At 46.5% G+C, this 27523-nt stretch overlaps 4 protein-coding genes across 4 annotated transcripts; 2 read left to right on the forward strand and 2 right to left on the reverse strand.

Moving 5' to 3' along the window:
• Positions 1-216: 216 nt before the first annotated feature.
• On the forward strand, positions 217-2125 carry LOC131259099 (uncharacterized). Its single transcript, XM_058260521.1, has 4 exons — positions 217-566; positions 755-883; positions 958-1483; positions 1557-2125. Exons 1-4 carry the CDS (start codon positions 553-555, stop codon positions 1926-1928), a joined length of 1041 nt encoding a protein of 346 aa, XP_058116504.1. The 5' UTR covers positions 217-552; the 3' UTR covers positions 1929-2125.
• Positions 2036-4249, reverse strand: LOC131259089 (GATOR complex protein NPRL3). The gene is made up of 3 exons (XM_058260508.1): positions 4051-4249; positions 3442-3977; positions 2036-3381 (listed from the first exon to the last, which is right to left on the reverse strand). The coding sequence occupies exons 1-3, from the start codon at positions 4241-4243 to the stop codon at positions 2086-2088; spliced, it is 2025 nt and encodes a 674-aa protein (XP_058116491.1). The 5' UTR covers positions 4244-4249; the 3' UTR covers positions 2036-2085.
• A 363-nt stretch (positions 4250-4612) lies between these two features.
• On the reverse strand, positions 4613-5352 carry LOC131259108 (probable prefoldin subunit 6). The gene is made up of 3 exons (XM_058260532.1): positions 5202-5352; positions 5013-5113; positions 4613-4946 (listed from the first exon to the last, which is right to left on the reverse strand). Exons 1-3 carry the CDS (start codon positions 5272-5274, stop codon positions 4737-4739), a joined length of 384 nt encoding a protein of 127 aa, XP_058116515.1. The 5' UTR covers positions 5275-5352; the 3' UTR covers positions 4613-4736.
• Positions 5353-11492: 6140 nt separating this feature from the next.
• Positions 11493-26897, forward strand: LOC131266694 (uncharacterized). Its single transcript, XM_058269308.1, has 8 exons — positions 11493-11605; positions 19884-19897; positions 21339-21809; positions 21880-22194; positions 22289-22852; positions 22938-23044; positions 23602-23658; positions 23734-26897. The coding sequence occupies exons 1-8, from the start codon at positions 11493-11495 to the stop codon at positions 26002-26004; spliced, it is 3912 nt and encodes a 1303-aa protein (XP_058125291.1). The 3' UTR covers positions 26005-26897.
• The last annotated feature ends 626 nt before the right edge of the window (positions 26898-27523 follow it).

Here is a 27523-nt window from a genome sequence, read left to right on the forward strand (position 1 = left end):
CACTCGAAAAAGAAATTAACCAATGAGAATCCCATTTTCATTCATAATTTTACTGGTTTTGGTATTGCAAACATTCCCCAACTTGCTGCAAGTGGCGAAGCGTACTCAATTCACCAGTGTAAACAAACTTTTCCATCTCTTTCTCAAAGATGTTTTGACAGAAATGTCTGCGACACGAGTCTTGCATGTTGTTTTTCTACACCGCACCAAGTGGCCGGTAGTCTTTCATGCGGTGTCTACAATCGGGACCGCATTCAGTTCAATTATTCTGCTCTCGACAAGTAGGTGAACGGTTTAGATGAAGCAATCGCTCTGGTTGTCCGAGTGCCGGTAGTTGGATGTGATTGGTTTAAAAATAGTAGTAGTGCCTTCGTCAGCTTAAAGCACAACAGCGGGTTTTGCCTTTTTTTTACTCTGTATAACATTATCTCATCCCGTCCGTGTGCAACGTGTGGTGCGTAGCGCGCATTTGTTACTTTGTTGAATAAAGTTTGTTATTAGCATTCTCAGTACCCGCACTGCCAAAGATTAGATTATCTTTATATAATCAATATGGAAGAGCTTAGGTAAGTAAGGCTGTTTGCGCGGTTCACATCCGGTTCCGCAATTGTTTCCTTCTGTGGTGTTCAGCGTGATGCGAGATAACGGCCTGAAAAGGTCAAGCCCCCTCTCAAGCGCTTAGTGATTACTGTGGTCTATGTATTTAATGTAGTTGTTTTCAATGATATTTGTGTCTTTTTTAAATCATATTCAGGGATGGACTACTTGTCGGCCTTGGCAACCCGCTGTTGGACATTTCGGCGGTTGTTGAAAGCAATCTTCTCGAAAAGTACGATATGCAACCGAATAATGCTATACTGGCCGAGGAAAAGCATATGCCAATGTAATGTAATTTTTTGTTCAGAGGAAAACTTGAATCTTCATATACTGACCTTTTTTTCCTCTTCGTTTTTGCAGCTACAAAGAATTGATTGAAAAGCACCAAGCCGAGTATATCGCAGGTGGCAGCGTACAAAATTCTCTTCGAGTTGCCCAATGGATTCTGCAACGGCCTCGCGTGGCCGTATTTTTCGGCTGCGTCGGACAGGATGACTACGCGCGCATCCTTGAAGAGAGAGCAACGGCGAATGGTGTCAACGTGCAATACCAGCGTTCATCATCTAATCCCACCGGTACCTGTGCCGTGTTGATAACGGGTACACAGCGAAGCTTGTGCGCCAATTTGGCTGCCGCGAACGATTTTACCTCCGAGCATTTGAAAAGCGATGCAAACCAAGCGTACCTCCGGGAAGCCCAGTATTTCTATGTGTCTGGGTTTTTCTTTACCGTCAGCTTCGAGAGTGCGCTCGCGGTAGCAAAGGACGCCGCAGCAACCGATCGAATGTTCTTGATGAATCTAAGCGCACCGTTTGTTCCCCAGTTCTACAAAGCGAACCTAGAGGAAATATTCCCGTATGTCGATGTGTTGTTTGGCAATGAAACGGTGAGCTACAATCGGTTGAGTTTTCATTTCTAGCAACAATTAACTAACGACACCAGTCGTCCCGTAATTGTAGGAAGCAGCTGCCCTGGCGAAGGAGTTCAACTACGGCACGGAAGATCTGAAAGAAATTGGACTACGAATCTCCGCTCTGCCGAAGCAAAATACGAAACGTGCTCGCACCGTAATCATTACGCAGGGCAGCAGTCCGGTGCTACTGATTACCGATGGTACCGTACGGGAGTTTCCTGTGCAGAAGCTAGCAGCGAGTGAAATTGTGGACACGAATGGTGCGGGTGATGCGTTTGCGGGCGGTTTTCTGGCCCAGCTGCTGAAGAGACGCAGCGTTGATACCTGCATTGAATGTGGGATTTGGGCTGCAAGGGAAATCATTCAAAGGTCTGGCTGTACGTTCGAGGGAGAACCTTCGTTCACCGGTGCTAAATAAGAAGCGAACCCGCTGTTGGCTTTTCATGCATGAGCAATTAATATACTCGAATAAAAGAGAAACCTCTTTATATAAAAAAAGGAAGTTATAAGACGTATTTTTGTAGTTTTGGAAAATATTTATCAGTAACTGAAAGCCTGTTTTCAACAGCGCTTCATTAATCATCCGTCTGCTCCGAATAAAGGTTCGCTATGACCGGATCTTCCGTCTCGTAAATAATCAACACCTCACGAAACTTGTCTACCAGCTGGAGAAGCTGCGATCGACGCAGATTTTCAAAGTACATAATCTCCTCCAAGTGATGCTCGCCCATAAAGTATCCCTTCTGCCAAAGGCGTACCATCAACGCTAAATCCTCTGGATTTTTCGCAGCGGGAATACGCGCCACCGCTTTCCGGTCGGGTTCGGGAAAAGCGGCCAGCAGTCGGCGCAACTTATCGTCCTCATCAATCGATGCGATACTTTCATCGTTTTCGGTACTTGAAGCTGTCTGTAACCCTCCAACGCTGGAGTGGCTCATGTTTGAGCGATGGCTTACCGACGAGGGCCTTGTATTCGACGCCACCGAAACGACCGAAGTTGTGAGCAAAGCGGAAAGACTATCGGAATAGCGATCTTCGCTGAGCGAATGCTTCCGGTTGCCACCCATCGGCACAGCCAACGGTTGGCTGGAGGAACCGCTCGGGGCCGAGCTACCGTACAGCGTGTGTTGTTGGTTTGCATTAGCTCTAGAGCTTTCAGTCGCTAAACCTCCCCCACTGCCTGCTCCTGCTAATCCTGCCGCCCCTTCCATTTCTTCCTCCGTTTCTATCCCATCTAGGTTGGCCACGAACTGCACGTACGTGTGCAACTGCATGAGCAGATGGTGCTGTAACATCCAGAGAACCATCTGAGCGAGCCGACCCTGACGTGCAGGATGCTGCAACGGGGTAGTCAGGTGCCCGATCGAGGTAGGCAACGAGAAGTCACTGATCACCTCGAACAATGACATGCCCGGAAACTTGGTGGCGAACTTATCCGGCAGATTGGAGTGAATGTTTAGTTGCGCGTCCGGTGCTATCACATACACGTTCGTCTCGCAGAGCGGATAAATGATGGTCGCCTTGGCCCAGTACACGAGATGACCCACGATCTGGTTTACGTACTCAATCAGCAGCTCCGCATCTGACGCCATGTTTTGGAGACTTTTTAGCGGGTTGTACACTTCAATCAGCTGAAGCAGCATGTTGGCCGCCGATGGTGGCACACAGTCAAACAGTTCGGACGGATCGACGAGCAGCAGCATCCCGTGATAGGGTTTCAACGAATCCACGCAGCGGTCAATCGTTTCCGGCTCCACGACTACACCTTTCTTGTGAAACTGATGTGCCTTCTGGGGCAGGCAGAAGCTTAGCGTCACCGTTTGATTCATCGTGACGTTCAGAAGACCTGTGCTGCAAAGGTCGTGATAAATCTAGAAAAAAGAGAACAAAATAAGTGACTTCACAATTTAACACATTTAGCGGATGCGTACAGTTTTGATAAATTGCGCCAGCGTGGTGTTCTTCAGTATCGTATCAAAAACACTGACGGCAATTCCGGCTGCAGTTGCTGCAGCATTTGTTACCACCGTTTGGCCACTAGCGCCTGTGGACCCCGGTCCACCACTGGGCCCACCTGTCACACCAGTTCCAGTTGTACCAGCTGGCTGCTGCTCCTGCTCCTGGAGGGCACTATTTTCATCCATCACAGCAACCATCGTTTTGATTTCGCGAGAAATGTAACCATCACGTCGTTCCTCGTAGATCAGCGCGAAGCCGATACGTTTGCTGAGCTCGTAGTAACTATTGACCACGGAATAGCTTGCCTGGGCGTGCAGTGCAAACACCACGTTGATCTGAATGTAGGAAGACGTTTTCTGTTCGCTGCTACCCTGATCACTACGCAGCAACGTTGGATGCGAGACAAATCGTACGTCATTTACTTTAAGCTCAAATTTTTGATTGCAGAGTTCAGATTTCACGGCAAACAGCGTTGCTAGATCTTTATCCGAGATGCCATACAATTGATCTGTAAGAAGCGAAAGCACATTAGGCACGTTGGCGTTGGGTCGTTGGCAAGACCATATCGCACGTTTACCTACCGAAGCAAATGTTAGAAGGTGGAGCATTCTGGAGAATATCTTCCCCGGCGTTGATTAAGGAATAGGGCGTTTTTCTCGATGGAATAACGGCCGCCTGGAACTGCTGAGGTAGATTGTACGGATAGCGAAACAACAGGCGGTCTCCTTTACTATCCGATTTAACGAGGATGATACTCAGTGGATTTACTTCCATCGTCGTTCTATGCTTTCATGTCGACTGCGCACTGGAAGAAACTTGAATAGAATGTGGTGATTGTTTTCTTTTTGATAACCGTGCCAGCTGATGTACGTCAAATGTTGTTGCTCGATAGAAGCGATGAACATAAACAAACGGTGGATCCTCGCATGAACACCGTACGAATGAATGTACAAATGTTGAAATCGGGAACATCCTTTTGGATCCTTTTGCAAAAGGATCAACCTCCTTTCCAAAAAGCGAGGAGTCCGTCGACACAACATTGTAATAACTCTCCCTCGAATAATTTACAACATAGGAATGCGAGTGCAACGGTCCAAGTTAAATCAATATTCGACCCAAATCGGTAACGATGTTTACTACATCATAACAACACTACACGATGCACCTTTGGTTAGATGTTTGCCATTTTATTCATCGGGAAATGATTGCATGGTTACTGCTGCTGGTGATGGATGTTTGCACTTCCGAATGAGTCCACCGAGGTGTTTTACTGCTTAGCCAATGCCATTTGGCTTTGATACTGTTGCTGCAGCTTTTGTAAGTTTGCACGATATTTGTCCTGTTTCTGTTCCAACTGGTTGATGTTTTCCGCACACCGCTTCAGCTCCTTCGTGATATACTCAATGCGCTTCCCCACGTTCTGCTTGCTTTCCTCGAGGTCTTGCTTGACCAGCACCGGACCATACAATTTGTACACCTACGAGCAAAGAAAACACCCCGATTGTCAAAAAATAATATTTTGCACATTGCCTTCCTTCCTTACCGTGTTGGCTGGCTTCAGCATTTGAAGCTCTTCCAAAATACTCTTGTTTTCAAAGAACTGTCCATCGAGTTGCTGCTGGGTTTGCACGAGTTTGTTGAATTCTATAAAAGGGAACAATTGGCAATGATTAATGCCGGTCGAGTAGCTCGTCTAGCAGGAAACCTAAAAAGGAATGCTGATGTTTGGTACCTTTTTGCGAATCCTTGAAATTCTTCAACTCCGCCTCCAGCTTGCGTTGCAATACGGCGACTTCTTTGTCCATTTTGCTGAGAAAATCTATTAAAGCTTACCAGGCGGACAATATCGCGTGCGGCTCGCAAGGAATTTCTTTTTCGTGTGTTTTTATGAACCATTCAGTTTTGACAATCCAATGGCAGTGCTGCCGTCGCAAGCGTATGGACCCCAAGATTTCTAGTTCAAAGCTGTACTGATTTGGTTCCTTTCTTTTGGGTTTCTAAGTTTTGTGATTGTAATTATTTTAGAACGGGCAGTTTTGACGATTCTCTGCTTCAAACTTTAGCCTACAACGTTTTAAAACGGTAAGCAATAGAAACCTATTTCCTGGCACGAGGCACTTTTTTCTTTAAAAGATCACTGTCTGCAAAACACTTGTAAAGAAAAATGGTGACCCAGAAACAAGTGGGCGATGAAAAGCAAAACCATAATATAAAACCACACATTTTGCATCAAACATTTTTTTAGAATAGAAAATTACACTCCAAATTGATCCCATTACCTCATGAAATGATCAAGACCTAACCTACCACAAACATATACAGACCACAGCCAAATAGTTACCGTCTCGGTGACCTCTGCTAGACTAACGCTCGGTCAATCGACCGTTTCGCCAAGCGATTTGTGTTTGTAACTAACACATGGCGCACAATACGTAGAACTTGTGTAGAACGAATCGTCGATTAAATCGTCAGTTTGTGTCATGAAGGTGCCCGAGACAGACGTGCGCCGAGCAATCAACGTACGTTCAACAGACCTGCGTCGACATCATTCGAACGCGAAACGGCCGACACGATAGATAGCTGTACCAACGACACCATTAACCGTTGCCTACAGTTTCCGACAGTTTTTTCTGCATGCAGGTACGCACGGGGACCCATTAAGTCGGAAAAGTGGTAGGAAGAATGGAAAATTGGCAAGAAAAATCAAATGGCCCGGTGGCGGTTACTACGGTGGGGTGTTACACCACAAACGAGACGAACCGGGTCGCCGGACAAGAAGCGATGGGAAAGACCTGAAAGTGCCCGTGTGTCTCGTACGTGTTGTTTGCAAAGTGTTTCAGTGCAGTTCCGTTGCAAAAAACAATCGAATGCAAAATCACACCCGGCAAAACGATGTCAGTCGTCGAGAAAAGTTGTCTGTCTTTCATTCGTGCTGATTGTATAACCAAACGTTAACGCCTTCCCCGGCATCGACTGGCCGTAATATTTTCCCAAATACATTCTTCAACCAATAAACTCAACACGCACGTGTGAACGAGTCTGCGAAAATAGTGAAGCAATTAGAAGGAAAACTATTCGCCAAAGGAAACGTTATTCTCGCCCCTCCGCTAGTGCGCCGCAATCCGTTTCGTCCGTCTTTTTCCATCCACATAATCATAACCACGCGTGCTAAGTGTCGAGGAAAATCGATTTTCCGTGTTTGTGAAATGCACATTTGCAGGGGTCACCGGGGTCAAGCGCCTTTCCGGAAACTTCCGGGTGTGCTCGAATCCTTGTCATTAGGATTAGGTAACCGATGCCGATTCTGAATTGTGCCCCCAAACCTGTTTAACGGAAGCATATCAATCACGTGATTTTAGTACGGCAGAGATAATGAGCGTGTAAAAGTGTGTCACTAGCAGCAGGAAAATTCGAAATCATACTGAAATCAGCTGACCAACGTTTCAACAAATCCATCTGATAGAAGCATTTTTTTCCCGCAATGTTGAAATGACTTTTGACCGGTCCATAGAAAGGAAGCTTCGTCAAATGTTTGATAGTGTACACTGGTATGGCGAAAGAACTGGAGGTGGTAGTGGCAGCAACAGGAAACCGGCAGCAACAAAGTGTGATGTTCTCCGTCATGTGCTGTTCGGTTCTTACACAATCCACCGTAAACGATTTGTTTTTCTATCGCCATTTAATAACGTTTTTGTCATTCAATTAAAAAACGCCAAATTAATCTCTATAAAATGGACTGAGAACTTATGAGGTAGCGGGATTTGTTTGAATGGTGCGGGAGAGTAAACAAAGATTAGGTATCTTCCTCCCACGCAGATGGAGCTGAAGCGTGTGTTGAATAACACCTACTATTTTGTGGCCACCGGAGCTACAAAATTTCCGTGCCGAAGAATCTCTTACAAACTCTCCAGTAAAACCTGTGACTTCGTAACTCGTCAATATATTTTTTCGTTTTTTCACCTTCTTCTTTGTCTGATTCGACTGGTTTGGCGTAAACTAGCATCTAATATAGTGCCAGGCTAGAAAAATACATATTACTCCGTTATCAGTCATTCGGCGCCCCATGTCCTCCCCCTATGATCCTCCTACTTGCCCTCCGACACTCGAAGAAAGATAATGGCGAAGGGCAGTGGTGCGGCTAAAAGTGCAATTTCCCGACCGTTATTACATAACAGCTGATCTCGTGCATAACGTTTTCGCTAACCCTCTCTCTCCGTCTTACTCATTTTCCTCCCGAATGCGCTCTCAATTTATTCTAGTTCTCAGCTCTCCTCTCTGTCTAGTCGATTTCTCAAGTCTTTTTCTTGTTGAGAAAATTTATGATGTTCGGTCGTTTTCCTTTGACTGCGTTCGATGGCTCCATTTTTGTGTTTCCAAGTTTGCCGTGACGTTTTCCTTCCCTCCGGGAGGGGGCTGAAAAAATACCGTTTACCGGCGACCGCGGTTTCGTTTGCCTTTAAGAGAAAGAGAATGCAGAGCACTTGATATTATGAGAACTGAGAGCTGAGATCGTCCTTTAAACGCGAGTTTTACCTCCTTGGAGCGATTTTAAAACAATTAAAAAAAGTTATAATACCCTCCATATATGGAAAACGCAAACTCGAAAGCCTATCCGGACGTTGTTGTGTAAATTTGGCTCCATGTGTCGTGTTGTTGTGCAATTCAGCCAAGAAAACAGGAGAGCAAAAATAATGCGGATCGATTAGCACGGCAAAGGTGGGTTGTAGTGGAAATGTGTGCAATGGATGGATGAATTGAGAAATGTTTCACAACATGACGTTACGTTCTTACCATGAAACCCAATGTGAAGGAAAATCGTGATTGTTCAGTAAGTTATTCAGATGTAAACTAAAATGTTAAACCTTTTTCCTAAAATTGCTCCAGCTAGCAACTTCTAGATAATTTTTATGATGATGGCGCACATCGTGACCCCTCTGCACAATGATTGCAATTTCTTAATCTTCCGATTTTACCGATTTTGAATAAGCTCACCCTCAACATTTGCTTCTAAAACAATGTTGTTTTATCTCTTTCGTTGCCTTTTCCCACCGTGCTGAAAGGAAAGTCATGCAGCAACCAAACGAATGCACACGACAAATGTGTTTTGTGTCGTCATTGAGAACCAAAATTGCAATTTGCAACCTTCGTGCGTAACCAAACGAGAGAGCAGTAGTTAAATGAATCCAAGTCGTCGGGTAAAAGTAGAAGGTTGCTTCGATTGGTTCATCAACGTTTAAACTGAAGCAAAAGGACGCAGGAACAGAGCGACGATGGTGGGCTACCCGCGGTGGTGGCACATTTTTGGCAATCCTTTCCAATTTCCCGTTGTTGGCCGTAGCTGCACCGTGATGCTAATGTGCTTCTTGCTCCGCTTCTTCAGAGCCAAGCCGTGCGGACTAAAAGCGACTTGTCGAAACGGACTACATTTTTCTAACGGTTTGCCCGCGGTACACTGGGCTGCGATCGCGTTAAGCATTTCCCGACTTCAACGACGATCGCCAAGAATGTGTGGTGCTTCCTTTGCAGCACCATCTTGTTGCGATTTCTTTTCTTTATCGTTTATTCCTCGTGATCGTATCATCTACCAAATGCAGTCGTAGGCAGTGAAATAAACAAAGCCGATTGGTCTTCCTTCTCAACTTAAAAAACAACTATGTTGTGGCTGTTTGAAACAGCGTTAAATGAAGCAGTGCTGCTGTAAACAAATGGAGTTAAATTGTTGCCCAAAGAGCTAAATCCTATCCTAATGTTCAAACCACTCCATAAGTTTGCTTATAAGTTTCAATTCTTTAAAGCCGATTGTTAATAGTCAACCATGCGGCTCCATTGCGGCCACGTGTTCCTATACTTTCGGTTTGAAAATGTGTTTGACTTTATTTACCGATGTTTACAATCATATTAGCGAGCAACTACTGATTCTCCTGCTTTCTTTTTTCCAAAAATATCTATTTGATTGACGTATTTTTATACAAACAGTAAAAAAACATGTATAATTGAATCATCGCTACACACTTGCGTTGACATGTTTTCCGACCTTGCCTTCCTTGTTTTGTTGAGGAAATATTTTCGGTCGAAGCTGATGATAAACAAGCAAGTCGATGTTGTTGAATAATGTTATACAATCGTTTGTCGTACTGAATATATATACATAATAATACTGTAAACGTCGCAAAGTTGGGGGTACAGTTCTGGATATGTTGAACGTGCATAAACGTACGAGTTACATTGTAACAATAATATTTTTCTACAAAAATCCCAATGTTGGTCCTCGCAGGGCGCAGAGCATATTCCTTTTACTTCAGCGCACCCCACAGAAGTATTAAACGAAGCACGTGAGTTCGTCAAGCTGTCATCATCGTCGTCGTCTCCGCCGCCGTTTGTTGATTATGCAATCTACCCCCTCGACGGGTTGGGGCGTGAGGAGGTACAAGTAATAAACGCGCTCGCCAGTCACATCGCAACGCCACCACGAAGACTCATGGCTGATAGCCGTCGACACGGCTTATTTAGACTATTTTGTGCGAGCGCGCGAGACGACGCAGGGACATAAAGGGACATTTTTAGATACGTGTTTTTAGTTTGATCGCATGGACTTTCTTTCGCGTGAGTATGTGTGCCCTTTTCTCCCCCTTCCCGGCATACATTCCCCTGCAGGAATTGGGAAGCACAGTCCACACAAGTGCTGCAGCGTCCGATGATAGTCGAGTCGTTGTCTCGGTGAGTGATGTCTCGGTGGCCGACTGACAGTCTGACGTTTGCTCTATCCCACATCGAATGTTCACGCACCGTGGGCCACAGATCCGACCGTTCATTGTAGACGCCAGCAGGGCAGAAGAAGGTGATCGGGTGGTGCCACATCCCGATCGAGCAAACGAGAATCTCCTTCGCGTATATAGCGCAACCCGACGACGAGCAGTGAAGTTCGACCATCTGAGGGTGTCCGTGTTTTTGGTTCTAAAATGGAACGAAAGGATGATCGTCGTTTGCCGTTGGCACGGTCGGGATGCTGCGATCGTCATCATTGTAGTGTGTAGTGTGCTCGGTCTTCTCGTTCCGTGGCCAAAGCCCGTGCCAGGTCCCGAGACGTTTCTCGCACGGCAGGGCATCCAAGAAGTGTCGGGACCGTCGGAGTGTGCTGTTGGAACTGTGTTTGTGAAGTCAGGTCGACCGTGTGCTGCTACCGTGAGTGATTATCTAAGCGCGATCGATCTCGATCGGTAATCGGTGGAAAAAATTTAAAATAAGCGCTAATTACGTGTGCATATGCTGGCAAATTTAATTCGGTGGAATAATGTTTCGTTTTTCGACCTGTAAAATGTGGAATGCTCTTGAAGTTAGTCCTTGGCAAGGATGAATATGCAATGAGTGCAGTGCCTTTGCATTTATTTTCTGTATGACCTCACCAAAGTGACTCTTTAAAACTGTGTTATGGCATAACACGAGAAAGGAAATTTTTTCTCAAACACATTGTGCTTCCTCTCGTAACCGAAAAGTTACACAATAAATTGCAGTGTGCCCATAATGCTGTGTTTTTGTTTCGATTTAATTTCATTGCAGATAACGTGAAAGGAAAAGTGTGAACGTAATATAACTAGTGTAGAAGAGTTAGACATAGTCCTAGATATTAGCTGCCCCCAACAACCAGTTGATAAACCCACCCAACACCCACACGGCCTCCTCCCCCCGCAAATCGATCCCACCCGAAATATTTCCCTGCTCGAAACGAAGCGAAACGACTCCGGTCCACGAAAGCTGGATGATTTTAATCCATGAAGAATCACTTTGAATGCGCGTTGAGGAGTTGATTTAAGTAAAAATATCCACCAACGAAATTCGGTATATCAAAGTTGGAAGTGAATGGTGAAGTCCTAGGGAGTGTCCGGGAAACACAACGTGCCGTAGTGCTTGGAGTAGGCCACCGGGTGCCGTATCGAAAAAGGATATTGGTTGGATCATTTTGAAGAGATCGGAATCGGAAAGAGTTTCAGTTATCAACTGTTCGGATACACGACCGGAAAGCGCTATGGCGAAGGGGGCGAAGAGAAAAACCAAATGGGTGTCCTTGTCGCTTGCCAACACCACGACCTCGGTAGCGACCGGCTCGGACAGTGAACAGCATCCGCACCCCCACCACCACCACCCGTCGCACCATCACTATGGAGCAGGAGCCGGAGGTAAGTGTGTTTAGAGATGTGTGAATGAATTCCTCTATCGCCGGTCTTCTCGAGCAAGCAAGTCGAACCAAGTCGAAGACCCGCGCGAAGAACGCACATGTTTCCAGGGACGGAAAAGCTGTTTTTAGCGCGTTCGGCGTTCGACCACGCGGGTTCGCCCGTTGCGTGGTGCGCTAGGCAAGGTTGACAGGGGGCAAAAAATAAAACAGAAGCAAAAGACCATCTCGCTCCGTGCTAGAGAGAGTTCCCCCGGGATGTTCCAGAAATAAGTAACGCACCGCAAATCCATCACGCGCCTTTCGACAATTGTCTGACAGCCGCGAGATGCTTGTGGAAAGCAGAGCAGTGGTTCTCAAGTGGTGTGCTTCTATTTGCTTACCGAAAAAAAAAATTGGATTTTTACCGTTTGTTTTCAATCCCAAAAATGACTTTTTGGAAGGTCAAAATTTTAATTTAAAAAAATCATATGTATACGTATTGCATAAATTTTTTTTATGAAAATCAAACACATTAAAATAAGATTTGTTTTGAAAAGTTTGTATAGATTCAACACCATTCTCGCATTGTATGAGCTACATCGCTTTTGCAGTTTTAAAACTCTTAAACTCTCTTGCGAGATTATCTTAATTGAGATTTTGTAAGCTTGTAAACAAAAAAATTAGCTACATTTTCAAACACTAAAAAATGCCATTTGAGATACTTTAGATGAAGCCTGAACGTGATAGAAACTACAAAACTTATCTTTTGCAAAACTATTGACTAAGTTTGAAAGTGGGTTACGAAACTACAAAAGAAGCACTTTTAATGAAACTTCAAAGTACTAAAAATAAGTTACTTTACATTGCAGCAAGTGATGCAATAAAAGAAAAACTCCGTTTTTTTTTATTAAAATCAAACGAAATAAATAGAAATGAAGCTCTATGCATATGGTAGGGCATAACTGCTTTATTGTTATAAACAGAATAGGGTTACGAAACACTGGAAACGGAGCATCTATCAGTGTAAACAGACGGCTTTTTATCTACCAGTTTGAACTGGTAATTTGATGCTTACGGGAAGACCCTGCAGCCGATGCACGCTTTACCCAATGCAGAGAGTTCGAAGCGGGCCGAAAGAAGTAAAGTTGGTGATGTCGTGGACTTAACGATTAGGTAGCGCAGGGTGTCGCTCCAGGGCTCCTGATCTTCGTTGGTCTCCAGCCTCTTACGTTGCCGTACCACCACAGTGCAGCGCCAAGAGATGTTACATTTCGCGCTCTTCCGGCAATTCCATAGGCAGATATACGGCGCTTGGTTGCAGACGGTGGCCGGGAAGAAGCCAGTGATGTTGGTAGATCTAATTATCTGCAGCATTAAACACGATATGCCCATCCGGTGGCGGTCCTCCGGTGTGACGGGGTGTGATCTATTTATCTTTGTGGCTTCTGATGTCCGCTCTCTTTCGCGCTTACTATCGGTATACCTGCACAAGCCAATTATGATATACTTTCTAATCAGAGATAGTGCAGAGCGTGAACAAGCGCGTTCGGAGACACTACACTGTCGTTTGCGACAAGATCCAGGCCCGGGGGCGCGGACTTAAGGTGGCAAACACGTGGTGGTCGTGGTCGGTTTCAGCATTTTCCGTCCTCAGTACGCGTAAACCTCTTCATCCATCGAACATCAAGCATTCGTTGCGGGTTTCAAAGATAAGATATTGGGGCGACATAGGCGTCAAGGAGGGACTCGAAGATATCCGGCAAACACATGGTTTTGAAGCTTATCCAACCTTGCCTCATGGCTGTCGTTTTCTGACACAGTGGTGTGGTTTAATTTTTTCTATCTATACTTCCCAGTCATCAGAGAAGTTTTCATTTCTCTCCAAGAAGGAAATGAAGACGTGCCTCCTAGAGTTGTTCAAAGCAAACACCCCTTAACCCCCGTCGATCCCTGGCTATGTTCGCATGGAAGGGACTCACCTGCGCCTATGCGTTATCAGTGACGCAAGGCGACAGTCTAATGACCAAAGAAAAAGGGAAGAACCCGTCAACATAGAGATTGCTGCACCCCGTGGAAGCCAGTAGGCAAATCAGCACCGAATCCCAATGCTCAGGTGTGCGTTGGGCAAACAATCTCTGCCGTACGGGCGCAACACATGCTCCAGGGGTTATTATCTCATCTACCGAGCTCTTGCATCAGCAAGTAGGATGGTTCTTATTAGTCCCCGCTCATAGTTGCCATCCATCTTCTCTCTGCTCGCTTAGATCGGCGTTTACTTCTCAATAGGAATTATTCTTCCGAATTTGTATTTGGTGTAATCGCGCTGATTGGACCTACACTCAATCAAGCCACAACGAGGAGTGGCCTCTGTGTGTAACCCGCCCTGGTGTCCACTTACTCCTTCAAGCGGCTCCCAGTTTGCGGTTCCTACTTATCTTACATAAGCACCTTCGTACCGGTATATGGGTCACGAGTCCCATGATCGTGATGCTAATGATGGCGTGGAAACCAAGAGCAACGGTGAGAAAAAATGACACAGCAGGCGGTTCAGTCACTGTCCGTCTCCATAAAAAAAACAGGACACAGACAGGATGTGGTCGTGATTTTGTTGGAAGGGGTCGCGTAACGCAGTCGCTCTGACCGGTCTGCTCTATCGATGTTGGTCGCTCTTGGATGCTGGCCAGTACGTTGAAGAGGAGGTGCTTCTCTCAAATAAGCATTGTTCCGTCTAGATCGGAAGCTACGGAACGCCTGAATGTAGGCAATATAGTTTAGAACCAAACCTTTAGAACAGAGTACAGAATAGAACTGTACAACGTGAAACGATAAGAAAGACGTAGCAAGAATACAGCGATAAGCACTGTTCATCGCTAGTACAGCATGGTGTAGAACTAGGATAAAAAGCAGTAGCTAGGATTTAGATATCGCTATAATAGCATCCGATCGTGGGATGCCTTGAGGCCACGAAACTGTCAAAATACATGGAGAACTTGGAATAAAGAAGCATAGGCATTATTTATCAAGGCAATTAGATCCGAAACGGAATCCGACCCACGGTAGTTCTATTTGGACACCTTTTTGCCGTCTAAGTCTCCATAAGTTGGAAAGGAAGAGTACTAGTCTGTTGGCCTGCCCATCGACTTTACTGATATTTCCAGAGCGAGTAACCTCAATCCGCGGAGGTTACTTCCGAGCTCTTTCCATCCAGGCAGTGGTGGCTTCCATCCGCTGAAGTCACTCCCTGGATCCTTCCTCACGCCACGAGGAAGGTCGGTGCAAGTCTGTGTGTAAGTTCGTTCGGCCGCACACCGAACATATGGTCCAGTCGAACCGGATCCATTGTGCTAGTGAAAAGTGAAAAGACAACCCGATGCCACGAGTTAGGCACACCCCATCCAAGCAAGCGGATTCCCCTACGAAGACGCCGAGTGAGTCAAGTGAGCCGACAGCGAGTACTTCAACAAGTGAACCTCAGGACAGCGAGAAGATGGAAAAGGCGCTGAAGACGGCAGTCCGCCAACGAGCGCAGATCAACGCCAAATTACTGAGAATCGAGCAGACGCTGCAGGAAACGAAAGAGCCAACCGTTTCCCAGCTGAAGGTGCTCGCCAAAACCGTCGCGACTGTGTACGCGGAATTTAGTGCCATACACACCACCATCGTAGGCCTAATTCCAGACAGCGCAATGGCAGAGCAGGACGGCGTCTACGACGAGTTCGAAGAAGTATTCTACGAGGCGTCCAATAGAATCGAGGAGTTGCTGCTAGCCGCGGAATCAAAGACAACGAACAACAAGCCTGCCGCGGCTCAAGTTGTCATCCAGCAGCAACCGCTCAAGGCACCGATCCCGACTTTCGACGGCACTTACGCTGCATGGCCCAAGTTTAAGGCCATCTTCGAGGACCTGATGGCCAATGCCGGCGACAGTGATACTATGAAGCTGTATCACCTTGAAAAGGCATTGGTCGGCGAGGCTGCAGGTGCAATTGATGTCAGCATCCTCAACGCTGGCAATTACAAGCAAGCCTGGGAGATTCTGACGGAGCGCTTCGGCAATCATCGAGCCATAGTGGACAGCCACATCCACGGATTGCTGAACCTCAAAAGGATGACGTCAGAAAACTTCCACGAGCTAAGAGCTCTAGTCCAAGAGACTTCCCGGCATGTGGAAAGTCTCAGGTTCCTAAAACAAAACCTGGAAGGAGTGTCGGAACCAATGGTGGTCCATCTGTTGGTTTCGGCTTTAGACAAATCAACCCGAAAAGCCTGGGAAGGGACACAGCGGAAAGGAGAGCTGCCCCGTTACGAGCAGACGATGGCATTTCTAAAATCCCGATGCCAGATTTTGGAAAATTGCGCAGCAGCGTCATCATCAGCTCCTGTGGCCAAACTAAAGGGCAACCATCCGCTTTCTCCGAGACATCCAGCCCAGAAGAGCTATACAGCAGCGGTCATTCAGTGCGAAATCTGTGGTAAGGACCATCCTAATATAAATTGCCCAGAACTGCTGAAAGGGACACCACGGGAAAGAAGTAACACCGCACAAAAGGCAGGACTATGCTTCAACTGCCTGCGGAAGGGACATCAGTTACGGGAATGTCCCTCCAAGAGAAAGTGCTACAAGTGCCAGCGTCGCCATCATACGCTCCTGCACGAGGACGTAGCACCCACCGGCCAGCCAACTATTTCCATGGCAGCAGAAGTAGAACCTCAACCTCCGACCCCAAGAGTGCATCCTCCATCGACAGCGGCAGAGTACGGCGGACCAGTGGTACGGGAACAACTTTCGACAGCGTGTGCATCGCAAACCATCAAACCCAGTAAGAACGTCCTGCTATTGACTGCCGTGGTCAACGTGCTGGACGCCAAGAACCAGCCACATCGCTGCCGCGTTCTCCTAGATAGCGGTTCTCAGGTCAATTTCATTACCGAGGAAATGACCAACCGTTTAGGACTGCCAAAGAGACCGGCAAACGTTCCGATCATGGGAATCAACGCGTTGCGCACGCTCGCTCGCGACAAGTTGACCGTTACCATACAATCCCGGGTGAACAGTTACCAAACAAGCTTGGAATGTTTGGTAACTCCAAAAATAACAGGCACGATCCCGTCGTGCAATATCAACATCGACAACTGGGACATTCCGGAGGGAATAACCTTTGCTGATCCAACCTTCTATACGCCAGACAAGGTGGATTTACTGATCGGGGCTGAGTTATTCTTCGATATACTCAAGCCAAGCCAACTCGATCTTGCCGATAATCTACCTCGTCTGCAAGATAGCCAGTTTGGTTGGATTGTATCCGGAGCCATAGCAGAGCAGCAAATGACCATACCAGCACTGTATTCCCACCACGCTTTGGTCGACATCGAAAAAATGATCCAGCAGTTTTGGCAGATTGAAGAGGTTCCAGACGTCCCGGAACGATCCATCGAAGAACTGGAGTGCGAGAACCATTTTCTCACTACATATCAAAGGGACGAATCTGGAAGGTTCATTGTGCGACTACCGTTTAACAAACAACAAACCCTGTTGAACAATGGTCGCACGGTAGCCCTCAAACGGTTCATGATGTTGGAGAAACGACTGCTTCGCAACCCAGAGCTACAACAACAGTATGTGGAGTTCATCCGAGAGTACGAAACTCTAGGGCACTGCCGACAAATCCGTGAATCCGACGATGTACCCAACCAGCTATCCTACTATCTGCCACAACATGCGGTTTTGCGGCCATCTAGTTCGAGCACGAAATGCCGAGTCGTGTTTGACGCCAGTGCAAAGGCATCTCCAGCCGAGTTATCGCTCAACGACGTGCTGCATGTAGGACCAGTTGTACAGAACGATCTCTACTCCATTGTTCTGAGATTTCGAATGTACAAAGTAGCCTTTTCGGGAGACATCGCCAAAATGTATCGTCAGATTCTCCACGCTAAAGAAGATCAACGTTTCCTGCGGATTTTCTGGAGACCACACCCTTCCGAGCCACTACGAGTCTTCGAGTTGTGTACAGTTACCTACGGTACAGCATCAGCACCATTTCTTGCCACCAAATGTTTGCTCCAATTGGTCGAGGAGGACGGGGATGCCTTTCCGATTGCATCCCGCATAATAAAGGAAGATACATACATGGACGACGTTCTCTCAGGTGAGGACTCGGTTGAGGAAGTTATAGAAGCCCAACACCAACTTAAGCGGCTTCTCAACCAAGGAGGGTTTCCCATCCGCAAATGGTGCTCAAACTCGCCGGAGTTTCTTGAGCATATTCCAGTAGAAGAGCAAGAAAAAGCCATCCCAATGGCCGAACGAGGAGTGAACCAGGCGATAAAGGTGCTTGGGTTACTCTGGGACCCAAAAGCAGATCATCTATATATCGCTCACCAGCCGAAGCCAGTCGCAACAGCTGACCAAAGGGTTACGAAGCTCATCATTTATTCGGAAGTAGCCAAATTCTTCGACCCTCTGGGGTTAGTGTCTCCGGTCATCGTGTTAGCTAAGCTACTCATTCAACGTCTTTGGAAGCTGAAAACTGACTGGAACGACCCCATCGACGAAGGATCGATGAAACAGTGGCAAGAACTCCAACCATCCTTGCAACACGTGCATCGCATCCAGACTCAAAGGTGCGTCACATTTGAGGGAGCAACGTCGTACGAGCTGCACGGATTTTCCGACGCCTCAAATGTGGCCTACGGGGCTTCTATATACCTACGAAGCCTGTTTCCTGATGGTTCAGCGAAGCTATGTTTGCTCACTAGCAAATCCAAACTGGCTCCACAGCACGATGTGTCCATCCCACGCAAAGAGTTGTGCGCCGCTCTTCTCCTCTCCCGGTTAGTACAAAAGGTTTTGCCATCCCTGAATTTGAAGTTCCAAGAAATTGTGCTGTGGTGTGACAGCACAATTGTTCTGGCTTGGATTCGAAAACCATTGAACCAGCTGCAGCTATTCGTCCGAAACCGAATTGCGGTAATCCAGAAACACACGGAAGAGTGTCGATGGGAGTATATAAGGTCTCATCACAACCCAGCTGACATCGTTTCGAGAGGCATGCTACTAGAAGCCTTGGAAACCAACAACCTCTGGTGGAGTGGACCCGATTACCTTCATGAGGCGAGCTATATGGTTAATCCAGCAGATCCTGTTCCTGAGGACGAACTTCCCGAATTAAAAGGAGTGATGGCCAACCCAACCGTGACTATTGAACCATTTTCATTTTTTGAACGGTTTAGTTGTTTTCGAACGGTTCAGAGAATCATGGGATACGTTCTCCGGTTTGTGGAAAATTGTAGAAGACCGTCAACCCAACGACATACGAGCCAGTATTTAACGATTCCCGAGTTGCGCCGTTCTACTGAAGCGATCATCCGTGTCACCCAACTCATCCATCTTGACGACGAAATCCAGCGAGCAGTGAAAAACGAACCATCGAAGAAGTTTGCAAACCTTCGTCCAATCTACTCTGAAGGATTGCTCCGTGTGGGAGGCCGTCTGGATCGGTCTCTTCTACCCTTCGAAAACCGCCATCCTATTATTCTACCAAACAAGGATCCAGTTATTCGTCTTATGGTTCGACAAATGCATGTGGAGTTACTTCATGTGGGACAAACCGGCTTGATGAACGCCCTACGTCAACGATATTGGCTCTTGAACGCACGCTCCACGATTTGGTCTATCACCCGAAACTGCGTCACCTGCTTCAAGACCAACCCAGCCCCCAGATTGGGGGTCGTCTTTGGGTATCGTATGGAAAAGTTAAACCTTTTGTCATTTTCGGTTTCGAGTGGTATTTGCAAAATCCAATGCAGGTACATTTGTAATTTATCGTGTGTATCAATGTTTGACTTCTCTTTAGGTATGTCTCTGTATAGGCTGCATTTCTTAACGCTCCGAATGGTGGACAACGAAGCCACGAAACTACTAGCAACTATTTACCTCTCAGTGGGCACATTTGGTTTGCAAATTTAAAAATACGCCGCCACTACCACGAAGCGTTCGTTAAAAAGTGGCCAAACTTTCATCATCCTTGCGGACTTTGTTTGTCTCGATGCAGAATGAGAATCCGGGCGTACACATGGGGAAAGTAAAGTGCGACTGGGGGCGGGTAAAAAGGAACGCTGTCACATGACTGTCCAATGGTTTTTTTGTGCAGTTGTTGTTGGTTGTTTTTCTGCGCCATCAACCAATCGCGCAACCAAAGCAACCAAATCCCAACCATGTTAGTCCGAAAAAGATCAGTATGCCATGAACGCGGTGTGGATCACGGTTTACGGCGATGGTTTTTTCGCCACCACTTCGAAGCACGGCGGTGAAACGGACGACGGGGCGCGTTTGTGAGTGTGCCGAAGTTTTTTCTTTCCCTTCCTCCCGCCCAGAATTTCCCGCCTTCAAAACAACGGTCGAAGGAAGGGTGCGACCGGACCGGTGTGGTGCGAGTGCACTATTTTTGGTGACGCAAGGACTCGGAAGGAGGCAACATCGGGCGAGAGTGACTGGCACAGCACCGTGTGACACATCGCGTACGCCATTCGATACTTCAACTACCTCTCGATCGAGCAAGCGGGGAGTGGCGAGAATGAGAAACGGTTTTAAAGGTACCACCGGCGGGGAAGGGACGTGCAACGAAACGGCGGAAGGAGGGCCCTCACCTTTCCACCACCAAAACCCTCCAACACAACTTGCACAGTGCGCCATGGTAGTTTCCTACCGTCCGGTAAAAATAGCATACATTTTACGTGCGCCTTTTGTGTTGCCAAAATTGTACAATTTATTTTCCACCAAAGACCAAACAACACTGGCGCTGGCGGGAAAAGCGTGGCGGGAGCGGGCAGGCAGCGAAAACCAGCGAACGTGAGATAACAAACATTCGACATTGTGTGGCGCTTGCATATTTCTATCAAATGCAACGAAAATTGTGGGCCCTTTTTCCACCAACTAAACTTGTGGTTTGTTTAGCTAAAGACGGCAGGAAGTCCTTCCTTAAAATTAAAAAGATTATTCTCTTACCTCAACGTATGTTTGAGAATAGCCGAGTTATCTTTTACGTATTTGTAAAGAATTTCTAAGCAAACCACGAAGCGGTGGTATCAAAATGATCCTTCACGAAAAAGACCAGTCAATTCGATTTTCCTTGCGTTTTCCTTCCGAACTTATCAGTCATAAACTACTAGGATTCAGTTAATCACACCACCATAGTTTTTCTGCTACAAATCCTGATAACACCAAGGATTAACGGTATACTACTGTAAGATTTCGTAATGCCTAACATGAAGGAATTATTAAAATAAGCCGGAATCTCCGGAAAATCAGTGAAAGTTCAGCGATCTATGATTCATACGGTGATAGTTATTCACGTTCTGATTGTTTGACGTAGCCAAATTTCTTGTAGCAAACAAAGCAAATGCAATTATCTATTTTAATCCAAGGTTGATGTCTGTTGCACTGACAGTGACACCCTTAATTTCTTTACGCAAAGAGCGACGAGAACGATGCTCGGAGATGCATTTGAGCACCGTTTGCATCAAACAAATTCATGTGGTGTAATTCCTTTGTCTGTGGCCAAAGGTTTTGCGGGAACTGGGAATGTGCGTGTGGTTTATTTCTGTTCGAGAATAAGATTTGCTTGGTGTTCGTTGCAAGAGAGGCAGCACATATTGCTGATGTTCTTCGATAAGAATTCTTACAAAAATATCTACTCTGTTTGTTCCGCCCTGCTTCAGGTCACCGCCAGAAGACACTGAATGGATCGGACACAACCACGACCAAGCACAGTAGCAGCAGTAAAGAGTCGGCTAGCGGGCTTGACTCGTCGGAGGAGAACAACACGCACGAACTCCTGGACACACAGAGTGGCCATCGAACCGACACCAGCGCGAGTGGCAGCGAATGTCCCACAAATGGAACGACGCCCTCGGATAGGCGCACCGGCGGCGCTTACCATCGGCGCCGTCCGCCACCATACCACACGCGTTCCAGCTGGACCGCAGGCGGAACGGGGACCGTGGCGACGAATGGACGAGGGTCGTACAACGGGGGAAACCGCACGGGTTACTACAACGGTGGTGGTTACTACGGACGGAGATCCTACTACGACTCCCACTCCAGACGGCCAGCAAGCAAAACGACCTCCGGTGAAGGAGGTGGAGAGGGTGCAGGTGGTGGCGGAGGGGGAGGAACTACGGTTAACGATGGTAAGCATGCTGCGTCGGAATAAAGCTCGTCGTGCTAGAGGAAAAACCTCATTTTCCCCCTTGTTTTTAGATGAATACACACGAATCACGACGCCTCGACAGGATGTTCTGTTTAAGAAGGGCTACCTTTCGCGTCCGAAGCCGACGACGACGGCGACTGCCAGCACGTCGAACGAAAATACGGCGTCCAGCTCGATCGCCGGCACCACGAGCGAAGGCAGCGACGGTGGCAACGGCGGGGGTAGTAACAGCATTTCCACGACGGAATCAATCACTTCCGAGTACGGCGGCTCGTTCGCGGCCGACGGTAGTCCACTGTTCGACTATCCGTATCCGTTTCTACCGTGTGGATACTTTACCGAAAATGGAGTCCTCGTGATGAACGGTAGGTTGTGCCTTAGTTGTTATCTGAGGTCCAAAAATACGATAAACTGTCTGCTTCTTATAGTAATCTATATTTAATTTGTTGTTTTCGACAGGATTCGCTGTGGATAATAACGGTTACTCGTACTTCAACGGCGGCCAGACCTACATCTACCCTCCGAACTTCAACAACTGCCAGCAGCAACCACCCTCGACGGTGGAACCGACCGACTCGATGCCATACCCGGCAAACGACGAAACGAACACGAACAATCCGGAGGACCAGTCGACGCCGACGATGGCGGAAGTGGTCGTACCGGAGGGTGGCATTACTCCGACCGATGATTCCTGTAGAGTAGATGTAGGGGCCGGAGGTGACGGTGGTGGTAACCCTTCTTTCCCTCCGACTACAACCTCCGTGGACCACTGTGAGCCAGTGGAGCATGCCTCCGATCTTCCGGCTTGCTCGGAGTTGCAGGAAGAAGCTCCAATCGATCCGAATGCCGTTGGCGATGGGGTGGCTGCGGAGGGTGAAATGACGGTTGTGCCGACCCAAGAGGTGTCCGACTATGAGAACGGCTTCTATCAGTTCAACGATGGGTACGATTTCGCGCAGTTCTACAGCTCCATCTATTATCCTAGCTGGTTGATGGAACAGTACCGATTGTATGACGATACAGGTAAGATCAGATATATTTATTTAGCATGAAATATGGAGGTTAATAATGTGCGGAATTGATTTAATTTTATTTCACCAAACCAAAGGGGCACCGATCTACTGCCCGGGAGAGTATACCATGCCAAACGGGGACGTGTACACGCATCAAACGAGCTTTAAGCGACGCAAAAAGCGATTCCGTCACTTTGAGGAGGTAAGTGCTTTGAAAAATAACTTTCTATCGCTTGTTGAAAGATTTGTTAAAATAATGTGAGTTGTAAATTTCTTGTCAACTTCAGTAAAACCAGTGTTATACTAGAAATGTAATAATCATGAATAGTTTAAAAAAATTTGAGCATATTGTTTTAACACAGCTCAGTGTTAAAATGTTTGATAATTGTGTCTCATTATTCGTTTCATTTCTATTGTTGAAACAAAAATCAAAAATTTTAGACGAGCAAGTACACGTCTCGACTCATGTCTTATAAATCTAATCTACATAACAGTTTATTTTAACTCTACTAATTTTAATATCTACTTATGTGATATACACATCTTAATGTTATCTTTCATCAACCGATCCTTTTTGGATCGTTGGATTAACATGTTCGAGCTAAATTTTTCGGAAATCGGTTGCAATTTTTGTTACTAAAATTCAGTTCTTAAATTTTATTACAATGAAAACTAATACTTCGGACATGTATTTGATGTGTATTTTGTTGAAGCTTGCTTTATAATCTTCTTCTTTTACCTCTGTTTCCAATTTATTAGAACACTGGAGAAAATGGAACCACTTACGATGCAGGAGACGTATCCAGTACAATGGTGGTAGGTGCTCTAAAGAGATATAAAAAAATTAAAATATAATGATGAATTTTTTAAATTTTGTTTTATCAATTCTAGGCTGAAGGTAATCCACCCAGTGATACCTTGCCTAACGGCGTGACTCCTGTCAGTGGAGATTCAACTCACGAGCATCAGCTTAATGTCGACGTGCAAGAGTTTTTACCGTCCACCACTACTACCGCCCCGGTGCAAAATGGTGGAAGTGTTTCATCCGATTCCGAAGCGGCCAAACTGGACAAGAATCATTCTCCTAGAGTAACGAAGAAGCCACCACCAGCAGTGAAACACCCGAAATCGTCCTCAAACTCATTACCCACTGGTTCTACCGCTGCTGTCGGTCAGACAAACGGCACGGCAACGGCTGTACGACCGGTTGCTGCGATGTCGCACAAGATTCGGAAGAAGGATCTCATAGAATCGACACTTGCCTTCGCGGAACAGAACATTGATCTCACACGCTCGAAGGCGCTCACCAACGGTATGTCGTCATTGGAAAGTGATCTTGATTGTTGGACGACCATCGATCGCAATGGGCGAAAGAGGAAGGAGCAAGTGGCAATCGTGAAGGAGAAGCAAGTTCCTGCGCACGTTGATCAGCGACCCGTAGTTGAGAAAGCTGCATCACCGCCCGCCAGCGCGCCTTCCCCAACCGTAACCGTTTTAACGGACGATGCCAGCACTACCGGTTCGCTGGACTTAAACAATAAGAAAAACCTGCTGAGCACTAAGAATAAGAAAAAGACAAAACCCAATAAAAGACAGCAGCAGCGAATGTCGGCCAGTGGCCTTCATAGGCAGCACAAGCACGAGGGCTTCCAGCTGATCGAACCGGAGTTCCCTTCGCCCGTCGGCCATCGGGCCAGAGGAGGTTGTGATAGTGTGGACAAGGATGACCAACTCGATACCGAGGGCTCCCAGGAGGAGCAACAGTCCGAGCAGCATCCGCTGGAAGAGATTCCCAATGGAGAGTTGTTGGAGGAAGAAAAGAAAAATGAGAGTGTTGTTCCGCCAACTGTTGACCCATTGGAGGTTATTGCGGAGCAAATAAAAGAAGAAGAACACAACGCGATGGAGCAGATTAAATCGGTGGAATTGAATTGTGATAAGGATAACGAAACGGTGCCTGCCGAAGCGCCCCCGATGACGCAGGTGGACGTCATCGAGGAGCAACAGGAAGCTCAAGATATGGTGCTGCTAGCAACTCCCCCACAACCACCACAATCACCAACGGTGTCTGCTATTGCCGTGGTAGAGGAACCGATTATTGTTAAAAAGACTGAAACTGACCTACAGCAAAAGCCACAGATTGAACAACCGATGTGCGAGGAAGAGCAGAGCTCTGTACAGTGTTCTGTGCCCTTGGTTGTCGTTGGTCAAGAGGAGCAAGCACTCAAAGAGGTCTCAATCTTCGAACAACCAGCCTCTCGGTCCGTTGCAGAACCAGTGCCTGAAGACGAGAAACTCGATGGGACACAGTCCCCTGCGGATGATGACCAAACGATTGATGAAATATATTCGAACAAGAACGTGCTAACCAGTGCTGCCAAACAGCTCGCGTTGGGTAATCGGCGAAGTCTTCAGCTCCTGCAGGAAAAAGACAATGACGTGGGTGAAGCAGGACACGATCATGCTGGTCGATTGGAAGAAGAAGACGAGTCTCGTGGCAAGCGTGGCAGTGTGTCGGGCGTTGGCTACACCGAGAGTATCGACTCGGGACTGCAGAGTCCGGTGTCACCATGCGGTGGCGTATCATCGCCGGAAGCATCGGCGATGGCCAGTTCAATCGCGAGCGATGAGGCAACGCCGGGGTCACCTCCATCGGAGGAACCACCAAAACCACTGACCCAGACCGTCGCTACGTGGCTCCTGCGTAAGCTGGAAGTGCACGATTTAGAGGAAGTATTTGTTCTTCCGAGCGATCCGCACCTCTTGCAGCGCCTCGAGCGGTTCCAGTTGCTGCAGCGTGGCGACAATCGGTTACGCGCCGGAACCTTCTCTTCCGACTCCGAAGACGTAGACGACCTGGAAGATGAAGACTCCGATAGCGACTACATGAGTGACGGTCAGGGCAGACACGATCGTGCTGCTGATGGCGCTTTCAATACCCTTGCAATACCCGTCAATACCGAACCAGGTGCTTCTCCGACTGAAAACGATGCCTCGCTAGCTAACGCCAAAATTCAGCTTCCCTCGGAAGGAACAGCACCGACGAAGTCACCTGTACTTAAATCTAGTGATAGCCGTAGCATTAATTCCCAACCAGGTGCGCCTCGTGAAGCTGCTTCCTCCGGTTCCGTCGGTGATTCAAAACGATGCGTCATCATGTAGGAGGGGAAGGAATACGGATCTGTGGAACAGTTCGTCACGCAAATTGTTCGACGAGCTCAAGCGACATCATCATTATCACCGCCACCATCCATTCGTCATCGTATACATATATTAACATAAACCTAAGCCGCGAGCAAACCCCGCATCTCCCCCCACAGTAGCCGTACGACACACCGCCCAATGCCTTTTCCCCATGTTTTGATTTGGAGATACCTTTAGACGTTTAGATGCGGTGGGGTTTCAACTGCTGCTTAAAGCGATCACTTAGCGCCAAGAAAATGCCATAGGATTGCTGGTGAGAACGTACTTAAGCACAAGAACTGAACTGGCAAAAACTTTGTTGGGAAGAAAATCGACGATAAAAGTGAGTCGAAGATCGCAAACCACGGAAAGCGATGAGTCATGCTATTGTTACTACTGTTATTGAAGATCAATCAATTATCAACACATTCTGGCGATGGAGGGCAGCGTTAAAATTCTAAATGATGCGACCACAAGAATTAAAACAAACTACCGGAAGTGTGCTTCTTTTGAAACGTAGTACGTAAGCGCTCCCGTTCGCTATGTACGTTCCTTGGTTTGATAAAACTCTTATTTTTGTTTCGTATATTTTTGCGTACGTTTTTAATCGTTTTGTAGACTTTTAACGACCCAGTACTCACCAAACCCGGCCTCGCCTCGCTATGGAACTCGATTAGTGCGCTTACCGCGCCACCATTGTTGAAAAGTAATGCATATTACAAGTTAATAAGGGCAGTAATTTAATAATTATTAATAGCAAACATACCGAACGCAGGCGAGTTACAAATTTAAGAAGCAACGGGACAAAAGAAACAAACACCGTTGAAAGGATAAGACATTACTAATAAAGATAAAGTAATAAAAGAGGAAAATCAAACACAACCTAAAAACTGTTGGTTTTGTGATGAAAAATGTGTTCGACTTGTTTTTTTTTTTTTTATTTCCTGGTTCTGATGACATGATAATGATAACATTTATTACATTTAAAAGTATTTACAAAATGGGTAGGATTGGTTTTAATTTGAAGAAGTTTGTCAACAACCCGCAGCCTACTAAATAAATTTATGTCGATAAAACCCATAAAAATTCGGTTGAGAAATACTCCCCACTTCACAGCAGCCCCATAATATTAGGTAGAAGAAAAGTGAGACAATATGCACCGGCATACTTGTAGTTACAAAATGTAATTTATTACACACATTTTAGAAAGTATTGAAATGAGATATTACTGTCAGACATTTATCAAATACGGAAATATGTCATTTAACGATAACAGAAAATAAATTGATTCATAACTCTTGCATTCAACTCAAGGTTGTACATATTCTGCATCAATTACTCACAAATGATAATTTTTCTATAACTTACGTTGAATCATATAATAAATCTTTGATTTGCTGGTAGAGTTGAAGAGCCCCCGTACACTCAACAGATATCAATTATATGTAAATAATACCACATATAACTGAAATTTGATTATTACCTGTGCTTTCTGTTC

This window comes from Anopheles coustani, chromosome 3 (assembly GCF_943734705.1).
Source record: "Anopheles coustani chromosome 3, idAnoCousDA_361_x.2, whole genome shotgun sequence".
Lineage (NCBI taxonomy): Eukaryota > Metazoa > Arthropoda > Insecta > Diptera > Culicidae > Anopheles > Anopheles coustani.

Coding starts and splice junctions, on each gene's coding strand:
- LOC131259099 (XM_058260521.1), top strand. Junction 884..957: donor GAGGAAAAGCATATGCCAAT/GTAATGTAATTT, acceptor TCGTTTTTGCAG/CTACAAAGAATTGATTGAAA. Junction 1,484..1,556: donor TGTTGTTTGGCAATGAAACG/GTGAGCTACAAT, acceptor CCGTAATTGTAG/GAAGCAGCTGCCCTGGCGAA.
- LOC131266694 (XM_058269308.1), top strand. CDS start 11,493: ATGGCGAAGGGGGCGAAGAGAAAAACCAAATGGGTGTCCTTGTCGCTT. Junction 22,853..22,937: donor CCGATTGTATGACGATACAG/GTAAGATCAGAT, acceptor ACCAAACCAAAG/GGGCACCGATCTACTGCCCG. Junction 23,659..23,733: donor ACGTATCCAGTACAATGGTG/GTAGGTGCTCTA, acceptor TATCAATTCTAG/GCTGAAGGTAATCCACCCAG.
- LOC131259089 (XM_058260508.1), bottom strand. CDS start 4,243: ATGGAAGTAAATCCACTGAGTATCATCCTCGTTAAATCGGATAGTAAA. Junction 3,978..4,050: donor ACCTTCTAACATTTGCTTCG/GTAGGTAAACGT, acceptor CGCTTCTTACAG/ATCAATTGTATGGCATCTCG. Junction 3,382..3,441: donor TGGCGCAATTTATCAAAACT/GTACGCATCCGC, acceptor TCTTTTTTCTAG/ATTTATCACGACCTTTGCAG.
- LOC131259108 (XM_058260532.1), bottom strand. CDS start 5,274: ATGGACAAAGAAGTCGCCGTATTGCAACGCAAGCTGGAGGCGGAGTTG. Junction 5,114..5,201: donor TTTCAAGGATTCGCAAAAAG/GTACCAAACATC, acceptor TCCCTTTTATAG/AATTCAACAAACTCGTGCAA. Junction 4,947..5,012: donor TGCTGAAGCCAGCCAACACG/GTAAGGAAGGAA, acceptor CTTTGCTCGTAG/GTGTACAAATTGTATGGTCC.